The 19,506-nt window shown below is 43.0% G+C and overlaps 2 protein-coding genes across 3 annotated transcripts in view; both read right to left on the bottom strand.

Moving 5' to 3' along the window:
- The window catches only part of gprc5ba (G protein-coupled receptor, class C, group 5, member Ba), a 41,975-nt gene extending 39,815 nt beyond the window's left edge, over positions 1-2,160 (bottom strand). Inside the window, exon 1 of one of the 2 annotated variants that reach the window (XM_039685450.2) lies at positions 1,712-2,160. The gene's annotated coding sequence lies outside the window, so the exon portion shown is untranslated. The remainder of the gene's footprint in view (positions 1-1,711) is intronic. The other variant, XM_039685451.2, reaches the window with a different exon arrangement.
- Positions 2,161-5,509: 3,349 nt separating this feature from the next.
- iqck (IQ motif containing K) overlaps positions 5,510-19,506 on the bottom strand; it is a 95,026-nt gene continuing 81,029 nt past the window's right edge. The window contains exon 8 of the mRNA XM_089128947.1: positions 5,510-5,772. Coding sequence (XP_088985073.1) covers positions 5,558-5,772 — 215 coding nt within the window. The 3' untranslated portion in view covers positions 5,510-5,557. The remainder of the gene's footprint in view (positions 5,773-19,506) is intronic.

The raw sequence follows: 19,506 nt of genomic DNA, 5'->3' as shown, positions 1-19,506 counted from the left end.
GTGAACGTCATTCATAAACACTACTAGGCAATTAAGTAATATGCTCATGTCAGTTTCTACAGTGAGAGTTCGTGCTGGGCGGTAAGACCAAAAACCTCTAACAGGATTTGTGCTTTTATATACATCTATAATGGTTGGTAATGTCATATCAGGTTTGCTTGGCTCACAGAAATGAAAATATGGAGCCCTCTTTTAAAGTTCCTGGATGGATGATCATGAAACAAGAAATAATGTATCAAATGAGATGTTTAGAGTGAGTTTAGAGTTAAGAGTATTTGTTGTTGTTTTGTGAAGAGATTATGTCATGTTTTTTTTTTTTTACCCAGCGATGTATGATATAGTAGTGGTGTATGCGTCTTATGGTCATGCATATGATTATTGTTTAACTTGTTCATATTTTGTGTTCTGTACATAGAATGAATAAAAAATAAAAATGAGAAAGACTATATGAAGCATGCAGAATGTAAACCATTTTTAAAATGCAGTAAAAACATAAAATAGATATGCCAACAACATTGCTTCCTTTTATAAACAAAACATGTTCTTAGGACCTTACATGAAATCCATCTACCAAAATACATTGGGTAACAGCTGCATCATAGCGACATTTAGCATCATGAGTGTAGATGCTTTTAGCAATTATTATAGCTACGGGACACGCAACCAAATAAACCACAATTCATTTATAATAGTTTTAAATACATAACGTTAGCCTATTATGTTTTCTGAATTGCGCAAAATAGTTAAGAATAATAAGCCAGTCTGCAAAAGATATTCCAGGCTTATTTTTGTATGCATTTCTAGAAGCATTTTTAGATGTGCATGTCTGCTATTAAGTGTGAGTGTAGAGATGTTGTGTGTTGTAGTTGAAGTGGAATCAGTCAGAGCTGAACCTCAGATGCAGGTTTAATGTGAGCAACTTCAGCTTTTAGAAAAGGCTCCATCGCCTGCGGAGGGAAGTTTCTAAGCTCAGGGTGAGGATAAATCTTTAGATGCACACTAGAAACATGGATGCTCAAATGAAATGCAGAGAGAGAGAGAGAGAGAGAGAGAGAGAGAGAGAGAGAGAGAGAGAGAGAGAGAGAGAGAGAGAGACCCCAAAATCACACAAGCTCTTTCAGTGGTTAGGTATGAATGCTTTCCAGCTTCTGCTATTAGCTATAACATTAATATGCGACTAGTTTTTAATGCATGGACACATGCTAATTAATTTGGGTGATAATATTTAAAATGTTCGATCCTCTTCTCCTCCTGAATTTGCTTTAGATTTCAGATCCCATTTTCCTCATGTCACATAATCATGCATCGTCGCATTAAGCAATATGATAATACTGCCGTATAACTGCCTACGCTAATTATTAATGCAGAGGAATACAAAATAATCATTCTTATATTGATGTTATACGCAAATCATCTTCAATGTGATGATTATTTGCTCATATTTAGCCTACACAACCCTATTCACAGAGGCATCTTATGAATCGTTATGTAATTTTTGCATGAATAAATCACATCGTTAATGTTTGAATGATTTGATTTCATATATAGATACATAAATAAACACACACACCCACAGTCACACACGATATTTGAAACAAAATAAGCAACGACATTTGATGACACCTGCCCAAAAACAGCTCTTGTGCATTTCAAATGCATACATCTGATATGTGATGATTATTATTATAGTATATCTAATCTGTACACGTACCTTCCTCGATAAAAGCGTCCGCTGTGAGAGATGTTTAATACGCGTGTGGGAAATGTCACATCTCGGCTCCTGCAGCTGATTCACACGACGAAGGGTCGCACGAATACTCCTCTTCGAGCTCTTTAAAATGGCTATATCCCCTTTAGTCTTCAGTGTAGTCGGGCGATTAATAAACGAGGTCAAACATCAACATATAAAAGGCGCTGGAAATAAACACCGTGAGAAAACAAACGCGTATCCCTTTCAGCCTCGAGCACAGAGTTCATCAGTTGACAGTTGACACAGACAAACGAAAATGTCAGGCGTCCTCGTTCTTCATCACACCATTCAACACACACACACAAAGATTCGTCGTGTTTCATGTGTTAGCCTCAAAACCGTTCTTCTTCATCGGTTAATGTTTTAATGTGCTGTTGTTTCTTTCACTGCATCTGCTGCTTTCCCTCTGTCTACACAATCACATGCGCGTTCTCAGCTGTTTGATTCAGTCAATCAGCGCAGCACAGGCCACGCCCCTCGCTGTCAGTCACGGACAAGCCACGCCCTCACTGGCAGTCACGGAGAATCCCCGCCCCTCACGGGCAGTCAAGAACACAAGCCCCGCCCCTCACTGTTATTCAGAACACAAGCCACCATCCCTCACAAACATATGTTTACAAAGCTTTTATTTTTATGGTTTTTAATTTATCTTTGAAAAGGTAGATAGTGAATGCAGCTGGAGGAGGCAAGAGAAAAGAGAAATAATTAGTAGGCTACTCAGTAGTTGCGGCTCCTCCTGACTGTCCATTAAGGTATAGGGGCAGATTCTGTGCCGTAGCAATAGCTTTGTGATGAATAATATGGAAGTAAAACAATAATAAAACAATTAACAATTAACATAAAATTAATTGACCCTTCGCTAAGCCACACCCGAAAACCGCCACTGGCCAATCGTGTCTTATCACAAGATTTATGGATAAGCTGTTTGATTTATAATTATTAGGATTTTTTTTCACATACCCTGCTGTGCACGAACATAGCTGTTCCTCAATTTGTGTAGTTCCCATTTGAATAGTCAGCATATGAGGCGGTTGCTGCTTGCGCTGTGACTAGGCTTTAGCTTCAAATTTTAAGAAATTATTCTCTAATCTGTTGCATGTTATGTCGTGAATATATCCCTCGAATGCATTACTGCAGTCCCTTTTGTCTTGCTCTCTCAGATATTTCACTTGTTCGCTGAAAATTACTAATTATCTCATTGAGAATGTCTGACACCGGGTGCATCCACACTATAGATGTGCCAGCCGCGAAAGCTTGACAGGCGTAGCAACAGTAACTAGGGAGGGCGGGGCTTAGCGAAGGGTCTGCATTGTATTTTCAGTGCTTGCATTTTTAGGGATGAAATTCTACATGGTATAGAAAACATTTCATACACAATTTATTTATTAATGAAATTCTGTAATCCATATTGAGCTTTCTTCATCACAAAGGAGATACACTTCGACACTGATTGGCATTTAGAGACAAAGTATACCTGAAAAAATCTGTTATTGATCATTTAAATCTGTTCTCAGTCGTTCGAATGATTTTAAGTTGTTATTACTAAAAGTAAAAGTATTTTTGAAAGAGTTTCATATGTAATACATAGCTATTTCATATGCAAGCAGCATGTCAGCCAATCACAGCAGAGGCCAGTTACACTGAATCCCACAGCAGACACGCCCCTTCAAACAGAGCGTTCAAAGCAGAGGCTCAAATCAGGCTAGGAAAAATGCCTTCTATTTCTAAATTATGACTATTTTTGATCTACATTATAAGGGCAACCCAGGAAACATTATAAAATAATAAAATAACCACATGTCAGGAGACCTTTAAGGCAATCGGTGTCCTCAAATTTAATGAGTTATCTTAACTTATTGTGTTTGACTGTATGTGATTGTGAGCTAGCAGTACCTGAAAGTGCTCTGAGTTCATTAAAAGTTGGTCATTTCACTGTTTTTACTCAATATAGTTAAGTTTCAGCAATATAAAGTATTTTAATTCAGTGTAAAGTTTAATTGTTTATTAAGAACTATGGTTTCACTTTATTTGGAGGGTCCCTTTAACACATTTAGTTGACTATAAGTAACGTTGCACCTACATCTCTACTAACTTTGGATGGATTAAGAGTTCAGAGGCCCCTGAGCACAATGATTTGTAGGCCCCCTCTTAGGCAGGCCAAATATATATTTTGTCCAAGGACATTTTAATATGGCATTTACAGTTTTCCTGACTTAAAATTAACTTTGTTGAACTACGCTGGAGTAAAGTTCATAAATGGTTGTTCTTTCCTATAGGAATTTGTAAAACTATGTTGGGTGGACCCTTAATGTAGCATTTACAGTTTTACTGATTTACTGTTCCTCTAGGGGGGTTCGGGGACATGCTCCCCCGCAAGAAAATTTTGTACATTTTAAGGTTAAATGCATCAGTCTCATGCTCTTTGAGAGATCAAAATTAAGAGCTTCAACCCATGAACTGCTCGTTGAACAAAGAAAACGCATTGATTTGTACCAGGACAATAAACAGGGCTCAAACATCTTTTTAGAGATCTAAATCTTTATCTTTTTATAGAGTCTCAGTCTACATTATATTATCAATGGTATTTTAGGATCCCAAACAATTATTATAATAATGTAAAAAATAATTTATATAATTATTCCTATGACGTAAAATCCATAAAGCTTATAAATATACTACAGTCATGGTCAAAATTAATGGCACCCCTGGTAAATATGATGAAAACTGGCTGTAAAAAATAATTCTGCATTGTTTATGTTTTGGAGAAAAACATTTTTCATAGTGTGATTTACCCCCACTTTCAATTCTTTTGCTTCAATGAAAGGTTAGAATTTTGCCAATTTTTTGAATGGAAGATCAAAAGGATAAAAAATGCAGAATTATTTTTTACAGCCAGTTTTCATCATATTTACCAGGGGTGAAAATGAATATTTCCAAAGTAGCCTATATTTTAGTCTACATTACACTATAATATAGTAAAATTAAAATACTTTTGTCCTTATTTCTTCACTTGCAAGAAATAAACCCTTGAGCTTGTATTTGTAAGAAAGCACCATGACCATGATGATCGCGTGAGCAAAGTGCACACTTTTCTTTAATTCACCCAGCACTAACAGGATGCATATTCTTAAAGTCTTGTGCTGTTTTATAAAGGCAAAAATCCATATCATGGTTTCGATTTTAGTTTGTTGGCAAAATATAACGCTAGAGACCTATGTTAGGTTATACATTTTACATCTCGTATGAGTTGGGAAAAGGGAGACTTCGGCAAAAGGCGGATTCAAACTCGCGTCAAGCACATCAAAAGCTGATTCACGCGCTTTTCGCGCTACGACCTACGCCACTTCAGCTGTGACGTGAACGACGTCTTTTTTGATTAAAGACAGGCACTTATTGCACTTATTCCCTCGCGGCCTCGAAACACTACCGGCCCACCTGGGAAACTCCCGACTCTCCCGATTGCCACTGAATATTTTTAACCAGTTGCCCTAAAGGTTAATCCGGCCCTGGGGTTAGAGATAAGTTGTGAACATGTAGTTGTGAAGTTACTTATAGTCAGTAGAATGTCTGCTGGAGGAGCAACACAATAAAGAGTTGGCAGACAGTCTACTAATACTCTATTGAGAGTTATTTGACATGTAGTTGCAAAGTTCAACGGAATGTTCAAAAGGGACCATCAAAATAAAGTGTTACCAGAAATATTATTGTTTTAGTGGACTCGAAAATTCATAAAATAAGTTCACTCATAACTATTGTTTTTATAAACTTTATTGAATAGAGGCAATCGGTTTCCTCAAATGAAATGAGTTAGCTTAACTTGTTGGGTTTTACAGGAGCAGGACTGATCTGATAACCGGATCTAGAGTTCTCTGCTGCTTCCCCAGCCGGAGTGAGCAGATCTGCTCTCGGAGGAGCCGGAGCCGGTGTCGACAGGACTCTGCTCTGTGGTGTAGGAGGAACCACCTCGATGGACACACACTCAGCGGCCTCCACCTCATCCAGCTCATCCAGCTCTGACCACACTGACAACACACACACACAACCGCTGATCAGTCACAGACAAACACACACAAGACTTTACACAAAGACAAAAGTCCTAAACTGACTAAACAGAGTGAAAAAGAAGAGAGGACAAGTACGTATTGTTTGTGTAAAGACGTCAGCTTTTTAATGAAACTGATGGGTGTGTGAGACATTATGAGAGCTGATGATGATGCTTTATGAATAGCAGAACTTTAGTGGACAGATATCAGCTTTACAAGCACTTCTGCTGTACTCAGACCCTGCTAAACCAAGCAACAACCGACAAAAACACCCCTTCAAATTACATTTGTGGGGAATTACTTGTTTAGTAAAGTTACAGATAGAAAGTTATGAGGCCAGCCTGACTGAGCATCTGCAGATTCACAAGTGAACCGGGGTTCACTTGTGACCCTTTACACCGGGTTTATTATTAATACAGTATTATCATGCCACCGTACAGTTAAGCAAAATTACACAATGATACACTTTTGAAGATTCTCAGTCTAAAACAGGAACTCATTATATGCATGTGTTTGATCTTTAATTGGTACTGTTATTAAGAGTATTATATATATATATGTCGATTTATTATCAATGTTGGAAACAGTTGTGCTGCCTAAAAAAAATGTTTATGACCTGTGATCATTTTCTCCAGATTTACTGATGAATAAAAAGTTAAAAAGAACAACATTTATTTAAAATAGTAGAGCTGTATTAAAAAAAAAGATTTCTATCACTTTGTATTAATGGTACATATCTTTGCTCGATAAAAGTATTAATTTTTGTCACAAAAAGAAAAAGAAGACAAATGACTGACCCAAACCTTTGAATGGTAGTATTGTTAGAAAAGATTTCTATTTTAAATAAATGCTTTCTATTTTTTTTTTTTTTTTTTTTAAATCGGTGAATCCTGAGAAAAGCATCACAGGTTATAAACAAATATTAAGCAGCACAATTTTGTCCAACATTGATTGGAGAAATGATGCTGAAAATTCAGCTTTGATCACAGGAGAGTGAATTACATTTTGAAGTATATTAAAATAGAAACCATTATTTTAAATTGTATTTCACAAAATTGCATTTTTTTCTATACTTTTGAATCAAAAGTACAGAAAAAAATGTAATTTTGTGAAATTTATTTGATCAAAAATTGATTTGATAAAAGTTTTGATCAAATAAATTCAGGCTTGATGAGCATAAGACACTTCAAATATATGTCTGGTCGGTACTGTGCTCAGAGTTGTAAGAAAGTGATGCTCTGCTGCCCTCTGGCGTTTCAGCCTTAAATTCCCCATGAATCCAAAATTGACCATACTTACTTTGTTTGCCTAAATTGATCGTTTTGTGGTGAACAATTCATCGTCTGTCCACACAAAAATATTTTTTGGCTTTGTAATCTTTAGTCAAAATCTGAAAATTCCCCTCCCCTTATTGGAGGACCTTCCCTGATGACGGTTTGTGTCTACTTCACATCCGTAACCACGCCTCTCCAACTGACAGTACAGGCTGCCTGTGTGTTTGCCAGTATTGACAGCGTGTAATGGTAAATATAAAAATTCCAATTAATGTTGTTAGCATTGGGAGCATCGAGCGAGTGTGAACTTGCTCTTGAGCATGTAACGGCTCAAACATGTACGGTCTGACCCCAGTGATGAAATGATCCTCTGTGTGCTCCTGTTCTTCTTCATCTTCCTCCTCCTGCTGCTGAATCCAGCTTCTTATTCGCAACTTCTTATTGACGCTATCCGTTCCAGCTTAAATGACGCGAACTGCCGTGTTTGCTGGCTTCTTATTAGCTCAACTTAGGGACTGTACGGTTTTTCCTCTTTTTCGCATTTTTAAAGGGATTGTGTTACTTTTGTGTCTATATTCTGAATAAAATAATAATAAAAAAATGTTTAAATGCCAATAACACTGAGCGAAAATGGACTGAACAAATATAAAGGCACATTATTCTTTAATTATTGTCATCAGCTCAATTTAGGGATCATGTGGTATTTCACTTATTCACACTTATTAGAGATCCAGTTTGAAAAAAAAACTGCTCAAAATGTGGATTTCGTCATAGTAGCTCTACTCTAATGGAACAATGACCAATTTAACGCACCCTCTGAGGCAGACGAGGAACAGTACCGCGAAATGGGCAGAAAATGCATTAGGTGGCTTATTGTGCACTGTCTAAAGTGAAAAATGCAAAAATTCATTTAAAAAAATATTCTACAGGAAAAACTGCTAAAAATGTGGATTGTCATAGTAGCTCTACTCTAATGGGACAATGTCAAATTTAACGCACCCTCTGAGGCGGCCGAGAAACGGCGACACGACATGCGCAGAAAATGCATTAGGCGGCTTATTATGTACTGTCTAAAGTGAAAAATTAAAAAAATTAATTAAAAAAAATATTCCACAGGAAAAACTGCTCAAAATTTGGATTTCGTCATAGTAGCTCTACTCTAATTGGACAATGTCAAATTTAACGCACCCTCTGAGGCGGCAGAGAAACAGTGCCGTGAAATGGGCAGAAAATGCATTAGGCGGCTTATTGTGCACTGTCTAAAGTGAAAAATTAAAAAAATTAATTAAAAAATATTCTACAGGTAAAAGTGCTCAAAATGTGGATTTCATCATAGTAGCTCTACTCTAATGGGACAATGTCCAATTTAAAGCACCCTCTGAGGACGCCAAGAAACAGCACCAGGAAATGGGCAGAAAATGCATTAGGCGGCTTGTTGTGCACTGTCTAAAGTGAAAAATTAAAAATTTCATTAAAAAAATATTCTACAGGAAAAACTGCTCAAAATGTGGATTTCGTCATAGTAGCTCTACTCTAATGGGACAATGTCAAATTTAATGCACCCTCTGAGGCGGCCGAGGAACAGTGCCGTAAAATGTGCAGAAAATGCATTCGGCGGCTTATTGTGCACTGTCTAAAGTGAAAAATTCAAAAATTCATTAAAAAACATTCTACAGGTAAAAGTGCTCAAAATGTGGATTTCGTCATAGTAGCTCTACTCTAATTGGACAATGTCAAATTTAATGCACCCTCTCAGGCGGCCGAGAAACAGTGCCGCGAAATGGGCAGAAAATGCATTAGGCGGCTTATTGTGCACTGTCTAAAGTGAAAAATGCAAAAAATATTTAAAAAAAAATATTCTACAGGAAAAACTGCTCAAAATGTGGATTTCGTCATAGTAGCTCTACTCTAATGGGACAATGTCCAATTTAATGCACCCTCTGAGGCGGCCGAGAAACAGAGCCACGAAATGGGCAGAAAATGCATTAGGCGGCTTATTGTGCACTGTCTAAAGTGAAAAATGCAAAAAATAATTTAAAAAAATATTCTACAGGAAAAACTGCTCAAAATGTGGATTTCGTCATAGTAGCTCTACTCTAATGGGACAATGTCCAATTTAATGCACCTTCTGAGGCGACAGAGAAACAAGTGGCGCGAAATGGGCAGAAAATGCATTAGGCGGCTTATTGTGCACTGTCTAAAGTGAAAACTTCAAAAATTCATTAAAAAATATTCTACAGGAAAACTGATCAAAATGTGGATTTCGTCATAGTAGCTCTACTCTAATGGGACAATGTCAAATTTAACGCACCCTCTGAGGCGGCAGAGAAACAGTGCCGCGAAATGGGCAGAAAATGCATTAGGCGGCTTATTGTGCACTGTCTAAAGTGAAAAATTAAAAAAATAATTTAAAAAAATATTCTACAGGAAAAACTGCTCAAAATGTGGATTTCGTCATAGTAGCTCTACTCTAATGGGACAATGTCCAATTTAATGCACCCTCTGAGGCGGCAGAGAAACAGTGCCGCGAAATGGGCAGAAAATGCATTAGGCGGCTTATTGTGCACTGTCTAAAGTGAAAACTTCAAAAATTCATTAAAAAATATTCTACAGGAAAACTGATCAAAATGTGGATTTCGTCATAGTAGCTCTACTCTAATGGGACAATGTCAAATTTAACGCACCCTCGCGGCGGCCGAGGAACAGTGCCGCGAAATGGGCAGAAAATACATTAGGCGGCTTATTGTGCACTGTCTAAAGTGAAAAATTAAAAAAATTCATTAAAAAATATTCTACAGGAAAAACTGCTCAAAATGTGGATTTCGTCATAGTAGCTCTACTCTAATGGGGCAATGTCAAATTTAACGCACCCTCTGAGGCGGCAGAGAAACAGTGCCGCGAAATGGGCAGAAAATGCATTCGGCGGCTTATTGTGCACCGTCTAAAGTGAAAAATTAAAAAATTAATTAAAAAAATATTCTACAGGAAAAACTGTTCAAAATGTGGATTTCGTCATAGTAGCTCTACTCTAATGGGACAATGTCAAATTTAATGCATCTTCTGAGGCGGCCGAGAAACAGCGCCACGAAATGGGCAGAACATGCATTAGGGGGCTTATTGTGCACTGTCTAAAGTAAAAAATACAAAAAATAATTTTAAAAAATATTCTACAGGAAAAACTTCTCAAAATGTGGATTGTCATAGTAGCTCTACTCTAATTGGACAATGTCAAATTTAACGCACCCTCTGAGGCGACAGAGAAACAGTGCCGCGAAATGGGCAGAAAATGCATTAGGGGGCTTATTGTGCACTGTCTAAAGTGAAAAATTCAAAAAATAATTTAAAAAAATATTCTACAGGAAAAACTGCTCAAAATGTGGATTTCGTCATAGTAGCTCTACTCTAATGGGACAATGTCAAATTTAATGCACCCTCTGAGGCGGCCGAGGAACAGTGCCGTAAAATGTGCAGAAAATGCATTCGGCGGCTTATTGTGCACTGTCTAAAGTGAAAAATTCAAAAATTCATTAAAAAACATTCTACAGGTAAAAGTGCTCAAAATGTGGATTTCGTCATAGTAGCTCTACTCTAATTGGACAATGTCAAATTTAATGCACCCTCTCAGGCGGCCGAGAAACAGTGCGGGCGAAATGGTCAGAAAATGCATTAGGCGGCTTACTGTGCACTGTCTAAAGTGAAAAATGCAAAAAATATTTAAAAAAAATATTCTACAGGAAAAACTGCTCAAAATGTGGATTTCGTCATAGTAGCTCTACTCTAATGGGACAATGTCCAATTTAATGCACCCTCTGAGGCGGCAGAGAAACAGTGCCGCGAAATGGGCAGAAAATGCATTAGGCGGCTTATTGTGCACTGTCTAAAGCGAAAAATTCAAAAATTCATTAAAAAATATTCTACAGGAAAAACTGCTCAAAATGTGGATTTCGTCATAGTAGCTCTACTCTAATGGGACAATGTCCAATTTAATGCACCCTCTGAGGCGGCCGAGAAACAGAGCCACGAAATGGGCAGAAAATGCATTAGGCGGCTTATTGTGCACTGTCTAAAGTGAAAAATGCAAAAAATAATTTAAAAAAATATTCTACAGGAAAAACTGCTCAAAATGTGGATTTCGTCATAGTAGCTCTACTCTAATGGGACAATGTCCAATTTAATGCACCTTCTGAGGCGACAGAGAAACAAGTGGCGCGAAATGGGCAGAAAATGCATTAGGCGGCTTATTGTGCACTGTCTAAAGTGAAAACTTCAAAAATTCATTAAAAAATATTCTACAGGAAAACTGATCAAAATGTGGATTTCGTCATAGTAGCTCTACTCTAATGGGACAATGTCAAAGTTAACGCACCCTCTGAGGCGGCAGAGAAACAGTGCCGCGAAATGGGCAGAAAATGCATTAGGCGGCTTATTGTGCACTGTCTAAAGTGAAAAATTAAAAAAATAATTTAAAAAAATATTCTACAGGAAAAACTGCTCAAAATGTGGATTTCGTCATAGTAGCTCTACTCTAATGGGACAATGTCCAATTTAATGCACCCTCTGAGGCGGCAGAGAAACAGTGCCGCGAAATGGGCAGAAAATGCATTAGGCGGCTTATTGTGCACTGTCTAAAGTGAAAACTTCAAAAATTCATTAAAAAATATTCTACAGGAAAACTGATCAAAATGTGGATTTCGTCATAGTAGCTCTACTCTAATGGGACAATGTCAAATTTAACGCACCCTCTGAGGCGGCAGAGAAACAGTGCCGCGAAATGGGCAGAAAATGCATTAGGCGGCTTATTGTGCACTGTCTAAAGTGAAAAATTAAAAAAATAATTTAAAAAAATATTCTACAGGAAAAACTGCTCAAAATGTGGATTTCGTCATAGTAGCTCTACTCTAATGGGACAATGTCCAATTTAATGCACCCTCTGAGGCGGCAGAGAAACAGTGCCGCGAAATGGGCAGAAAATGCATTAGGCGGCTTATTGTGCACTGTCTAAAGTGAAAACTTCAAAAATTCATTAAAAAATATTCTACAGGAAAACTGATCAAAATGTGGATTTCGTCATAGTAGCTCTACTCTAATGGGACAATGTCAAATTTAACGCACCCTCGCGGCGGCCGAGGAACAGTGCCGCGAAATGGGCAGAAAATACATTAGGCGGCTTATTGTGCACTGTCTAAAGTGAAAAATTAAAAAAATTCATTAAAAAATATTCTACAGGAAAAACTGCTCAAAATGTGGATTTCGTCATAGTAGCTCTACTCTAATGGGGCAATGTCAAATTTAACGCACCCTCTGAGGCGGCAGAGAAACAGTGCCGCGAAATGGGCAGAAAATGCATTCGGCGGCTTATTGTGCACCGTCTAAAGTGAAAAATTAAAAAATTAATTAAAAAAATATTCTACAGGAAAAACTGTTCAAAATGTGGATTTCGTCATAGTAGCTCTACTCTAATGGGACAATGTCAAATTTAATGCATCTTCTGAGGCGGCCGAGAAACAGCGCCACGAAATGGGCAGAACATGCATTAGGGGGCTTATTGTGCACTGTCTAAAGTAAAAAATACAAAAAATAATTTTAAAAAATATTCTACAGGAAAAACTTCTCAAAATGTGGATTGTCATAGTAGCTCTACTCTAATTGGACAATGTCAAATTTAACGCACCCTCTGAGGCGACAGAGAAACAGTGCCGCGAAATGGGCAGAAAATGCATTAGGGGGCTTATTGTGCACTGTCTAAAGTGAAAAATTCAAAAAATAATTAAAAAAAATATTCTACAGGAAAAACTGCTCAAAATGTGAATTGTCATAGTAGCTCTCCTCTAATGGGACAATGTCAAATTTAATGCACCCTCTGAGGCGGCCGAGGAACAGTGCCGCGAAATGGGCAGAAAATGCATTCGGCGGCATATTGTGCACCGTCTAAAGTGAAAAATTAAAAAATTCATTTAAAAAAATATTCTACAGGAAAAACTGTTCAAAATGTGGATTTCGTCATAGTAGCTCTACTCTAATGGGACAATGCCCAATTTAACGCACCCTTTGAGGCGGCCGAGAAACAGTGCCACAAAATGGGCAGAAAATGCATTAGGCGGCTTATTGTGCACTGTCTAAAGCGAAAAATTCAAAAATTCATTAAAAAATATTCTACAGGAAAAACTGCTCAAAATGTGAATTTCGTCATAGTAGCTCTACTCTAAAGGGACAATGTTCAATTTAATGCACCCTCTGAGGCGGCAGAGAAACAGTGCCGCGAAATGGGCAGAAAATGCATTAGGCGGCTTATTGTGCACTGTCTAAAGTGAAAAATTAAAAAATTCATTAAAAAATATTCTACAGGAAAAACTGCTCAAAATGTGGATTTCGTCATAGTAGCTCTTCTCTAATGGGCAGGGCCTGAAATTAACACCCGACCACCTGCCAAATGCGGGTGAATTTTGCTATTGGCGGGTAACACTGTCAATCTACCTGCCACATTGGCAGGTAGCCAATGAGAATTGAGTGATTCATTAGGATTTTTACATTTCAACGAAGTCCGCTATTGCGTTGGACTTTAGCTAAAATGTGGTGGCACATTACTGGGGTAAAGAGGCCAGCTGAAACAAAACAAACAGCCAACAAAAAGATGAGGATGAGAAAAACAATCGGCGGCAATGGCAAGGTTCGTGAGCGGCTGATTTATGACAGCGACTGTTGTTTCGTAACGTTCATGCGATCAGAAAGAAGATGAGGCTCTTTTTCTGACTACGTGTGCGAGTATTAAACTGTTGATGAGATGGGATGAGATAATGTAATGCGTCGCTGTTGTAGGTTAAAGTACAATGACAGTTGCACAGATGTGTGTGCGTGTGCAACTGTGCATGTTGGGAGTTGGGAACCGGTGAGAAAATGTCCGGTACCCGGTAATTTTATCAGTAATAATAACAGTATTAATTTAGTTCATATTTAACCGCTCCTGAACGCTGTAACTAAAAGCTGTTAAGAGTAAGACCTGTACGTGAATAAATCCGCCATCAACACAGCCGCGTGTGATTTGTTTACGAGCTGCGGTAGGTCTATCTGTTGAGTATATTATAGCCTATACTATATATGTTGTGTGCGTGTGTCTGTCAAAATCAATGAATAAAAAGATTTTTTTTTAAATGTATGTTATTAGAGTTATTATTACTTGACAGCACTTAAATGTGTGTTCTTACAAGTTAAAGAACAATATTGTGAAATTCCCGGGTTTTTTTTTTTTTTTTTTTTACGTTTATGAGGCAAAAAAAAAAAAAAAGGCTGGTAAAAAGTCTCTGTGGCAGGTGAATTTTTAAATCCACCGGCCACAGTGGCCGGTGGCCGAAAAAATTAACTTCAGGCCCTGCTAATGGGACAATGTCCAATTTAATAAACCTTCTGAGGCGGCCGAGGAACAGTGCCGCGAAATGGGCAGAAAATGCATTAGGCAGCTTATTGTGCACTGTCTAAAGAGAAAAATTCAAAAATTCATTAAAAAATTCTTCTACAGGAAAAACTGCTCAAAATGTGGATTTCGTCATAGTAGTTCTACTCTAAAGGGACAATGTCAAATTTAATGCACCCTCTGAGGCGGCAGAGAAACAGTGCCGCGAAGTGGGCAGAAAATGCATTAGGCAGCTTATTGTGCACTGTCTAAAGTGAAAAATTCAAAAAATAATTAAAAAAATATTCTACAGGAAAACTGTTCAAAATGTGGTTCCCTTTCGTAGTCACTTCGAGTTACGTCAGAAGTGACGGAGATTGGGGGTTTCGCATAGAAAGCCAATCCTCTTCGAGTCTTTAAAAACGAGCCAATGGCGTGCAATGCCTTGGGGCTGCGGAAATTTGCATAGCGTACTCCGCCCTACTCCGTGAGTATAAAAGGAGGAAGTGAACGCAACCGCAGTATGTTTTCGCTTCGGAGCCAAGAGAACCTCTTCACTCCTGAAAGCCATTCTCACTGTTCAAGACACTTCGAGACGAGCGTCCTCTTCAGTGTTGGTGTGACGGCGGTACCCAGCGAGATTCTGCATCGCCTGCGATCTGAGCAGTGGTCTGCCAGACTTTGCGCTTCTCCCTGGTCGCCTCAACGCTGAAAAGAGTGAATTTCATTTTCATTTTCCTCTCATTGAAAGAGCTGCACGTGGCACGTCTTTTTAAAGATAGTTCGCCTGTGTTCTTCTGGGTGTGGTCGATTTCTATCGTCATCTGATGGTCACGATCGCTGCTTTGTATGCCTGGGCATTCAGCATGCAGCAGCAGCGTTCGTGGATGACTCATGTTCCTTCTGTGGGAACATGACCATCTCTACACTGAGGTCGAGACTCAATGATCTGACTAAAGTGAGAGTCCCGGTCCCCCCTACTCGATCGGCTTCCCTCACGGGGGGCCCGTCGACCTGGGGACCTGGTGATTTCACGGTGACGGTGTGGAACAAAGCCCCGACGATTCCTCGGGCCACACCTCCCGCCTCAGTGAGAGACAGCGAGCGTTAGTTCGATTCAGTCGGCCGCTGCTTCGGTGGTACCGGCTGCTTCGGGCAGCACTCCAGATGATGATGCGATGTCGATCACAGCATCACTAGGCGGGTTAGAGTCCTCGGGAGATGAGGATGCGGCTGCGTTGCCTCCTTTGGGAGTGCCAGCGTTGCCCGTGTCGGATCCCGAGCTGACGGCCATGCTGTCTCGAGCCGCTGGGACTATCGGGTTAGAGTGGAACCCTCCGCCCTGCCCCGATCTCTCACGGATGGATGATTGGTTTTTGGACAAAGCTGCCGCCGCAAGGCAACGGCCGACTCCATTGCCTTTCTTCCCCGAGCTGCATGTGGAGTTATCGCGCTCTTGGGGGGCTCCCCTGTACACTCAACGATCTCTCCCCCGCCTTTCCCCCCCTCGATGGTGGGGCCGCCCGTGGGTACACTGGGATGCCCCCGCTGGAGCGCTCTGTTGCGATGCAGCTGTGTCCACAGAGCGCCTCCTCCCGGGGTCCTCCTAAGCACCCATCCAAAGCCTGTAGGTTCTCGTCTGCTATGGCGGCGCGTTCCTATAGAGCGGCGGGACAGGCGGCCACCGCTTTGCATGCGATGAGCACTTTGCAGGTCTTCCAAGCAAAGCTGCTCAGAGATATGCATGAGGGCGGGACTGATCCAACGGCATTTAAAGATTTGCGGTCCGCCACTGACCTTGCTCTCCGGGCGACGAAAGTGGCCGCTCGCGCCGTTGGTCAGGTGATGGCCCCCAGTGTGGTCCAGGAGCGTCACCTCTGGCTCAACCTGGCAGACACTCGGAGCGCTGAGCGGACTCGTCTGCTCGACGCCCCACTCTCCCAGGTTGGCCTTTTCGCCGGTGCAGTCGAGGACTTTGCCCAGCAGTTCTCCACTGCCCAGAAGCAGACGGAGGCAATCAAACATATTCTGCCCCGACGACCAGCTGCTGCCTCCACCCAGTCGTCGGCACAGATGCCTCCCGCTGCTCGCCGCCGAGGACGCCCCCCCGCGGCTCCCCTCCCTCCCGCCCGGCCCCAGCAGCAGCCTTCATCCGGGCCACGGCGTGGAGGAGGCCGCAGGCAGGCGTCACAGCCCCCTCAGGCCGCACGCCCCGCTAAACGCCAGGCTAAGCGACGTTCCTGAGACGGGCTGCTCAGTGATGAAGTTGAGTTTTTCCCAGGAGGCGGTAGCAGGCCCCCTCCTTCCCCCGGTGGAGGGCCGGGGGAGAATCTTTTGTTCTCAGCTCCCCGCTGCTCACCCACAGGTGGGCAGCACCCTGAGTTGGTTAAAGAAAGACTTGACATCATCACTGAGCACACAGACAGGATTGGGTGCGCTCGACGTCCCAGTGCGTCAGCCCACTCATTCCTCTCTGTCTCTGAGGGCGCGGAAGGGTGCGTGTGTCTCCCCGGGCTACGCCCCTCCCTTCCCCCTCTATCGCCAGACCCCCGGCAGAACAGACCTCCGTGGAACGCTCTGCCTTCCCTAGTCTCTTCTGTCGGGGAGCGGGCTTCGATGGTGCATCCGGGCGGGGTAACTCCTGCGCGCATGCCGGTCGACCCGCCTCGCTGCCCCTCCGGGGGGACGTCTGTGGTTCGGATGACCCCGCTGGTTCACTTCCTGGAAGCCTGGCTAGAGCTGCCCGGGCTGTCCCGCTGGGTCATCAGAACGATCAGATTCGGCTACGCGATTCAGTTCGCACGGTCTCCTCCCCGTTTTGGGGGAGTTCGCTCCACGATGGTCGGTGGCAATGCCCCGGTCATGAGAGCGGAGATTGCGACCCTGCTGGCGAAGGGTGCAATCGAGACTGTCCCTCCAGCCGAGATGAGGTCCGGGTTTTACAGCCCCTACTTCATTGTCCCCAAAAAGACCGGTGGGTTACGACCGATCCTGGACCTGCGCATTTTGAACTGTTCTCTCCATCGACTACCGTTCAAAATGCTCACAGCCAAACGCATTCTCGAATGCGTTCGGTTTCAGGATTGGTTTGCAGCGATCGACCTGAAGGACGCGTACTTTCATGTCTCCATTTTGCCTCGACACAGACCGTTTCTTCGGTTTGCTTTCGAGGGCCAGGCATATCAGTACACGGTTCTCCCATTCGGGTTAGCTCTGTCCCCTCGCGTCTTCACAAAGATCGTCGAGGCAGCCCTTGTTCCCCTTCGCGAGCACGGGGTTCGCATCCTGAACTATCTCGACGACTGGCTGATACTGGCACACTCTCGAGCTCAGGTTTGCGAACACAGAGACCTGGTGCTCCGGCACCTAGCCCGTCTGGGCCTTCGGGTCAACCGGGAAAAGAGCAAACTTTGCCCCGTGCAGAGGATCTCTTTTCTCGGCATGGAGATAGACTCGGTCGCCATGTCCGCGCAGCTCACGAACGAGCGCGCGCACTCACTGCTGACTTGTCTTCGACAGTTCGAGGGCAAGAGTGCGGTTCCACTGAAACTATTTCAGAGGCTCCTGGGGCATATGGCATCCGCGGCAACGCCGCTCGGTTTGCTTCATATGAGACTGCTTCAGCTGTGGCTTCGCGATCGAGTCCCGAGGTGGGCATGGCATCGCGGTTCGCTCCGAGTTCCAGTGACTCCAGCATGCCGCCGAACCTTCTTCCCGTGGTCGAACCTCAGCTTCTTACGGACCGGCGTCCCTATTCAGCGAGTTTCCAGGCATCTCGTTGTCTCCACGGATGCGTCTACCACGGGTTGGGGTGCCATGTGCAATGGGCATGCAGCCGCGGGTTCCTGGACAGGAACCCAGCGCCTCATGCACATCAATTGCCTCGAGCTGCTGGCAGTACGGCTCGCCCTGCACCGCTTCCGAGCGTTGCTCACGGGCCAGCATGTGCTTGTCCGCTCAGACAACACTACGGCAGTAGCGTACATCAACCACCAGGGGGGTCTACGCTCACGCCGGTTGTCGCAGCTCGCCCGCCACCTCTTGTTATGGAGTCAGAAGCACCTGAGGTCCCTTCGTGCAGTATACATTCCTGGAGACCGGAACCTGGCAGCCGACGAACTGTCACGGGTCCGTCCCATCTCCGGCGAATGGCGACTCCATCCCCAGTCGGTCCAGCTGATTTTGGACCAGTTCGGGGAGGCACAGATAGATCTGTTCGCCTCTCGGGACTCATCCCACTGCGCCCAGTTTTATTCCCTGACCGAGGGTACGCTCGGCTCAGATGCACTGGCTCATGCTCCTCGCGACAGCACCTCCTTGGCCTATTCCTCTGAGACAGGACCGACTTTCTCAGAGACGGGGCACTCTGTGGCACCCTCGCCCGATCTTTGGAGGCTGCACGTGTGGCTCCTGGACGGGACAAGGCAGGTTTGAGTTCGCTGCCACCTGCGGTGGCGGCAACCATCACTTCCGCAAGAGCGTCCACGAGACACCTTTATGCGTTGAAGTGGAACCTCTTCGTCAATTGGTGTTCTTCTCGCGGAGAAGACCCCCGGAGATGTTCGATCGCGGTCGTGCTTTCCTTCCTGCAAGAAGGGTTGGGAGCGCAGGCTGTCGCCCTCCACCCTTAAGGTTTACGTCGCGGCCATTGCCGCTTCTCATGAAGCAGTGGAAGGTAAGTCCTTAGGGAAGCACGACCTGGTCATCAGGTTCCTGAGGGGAGCGAGGAGGCTACATCCGCCTCGTCCTCCCCTCGTACCCTCTTGGGACCTCTCGGTAGTTTTAAGTGCTCTGCAGAGGCATCCCTTTGAGCCTTTGCAATCGGTAGAGTTAAAGTTTCTGTCCATGAAGACAGCACTCCTGGTTGCATTGGCCTCCATTAAGAGGGTGGGGGACCTGCACGCATTCTCCGTTGACGAAGCGTGCCTGGAGTTCGGGCCGGCTTACTCTCACGTGATCCTGAGACCCCGGCCTGGATATGTGCCCAAGGTTCCCACCACTCCCTTCCGGGACCAGGTGGTGAACCTGCAAGCGCTGCCCCTGGAGGAGGCA

The sequence above is a fragment of the Pimephales promelas genome, chromosome 3, assembly GCF_988280905.1.
Source record: "Pimephales promelas chromosome 3, fPimPro1.hap1.1, whole genome shotgun sequence".
In the NCBI taxonomy this organism is placed as follows: Eukaryota; Metazoa; Chordata; class Actinopteri; order Cypriniformes; family Leuciscidae; genus Pimephales; species Pimephales promelas.
Note: the sequence above shows the minus strand (reverse complement) of the source record. Positions and strands in the feature narration are given on the sequence as shown.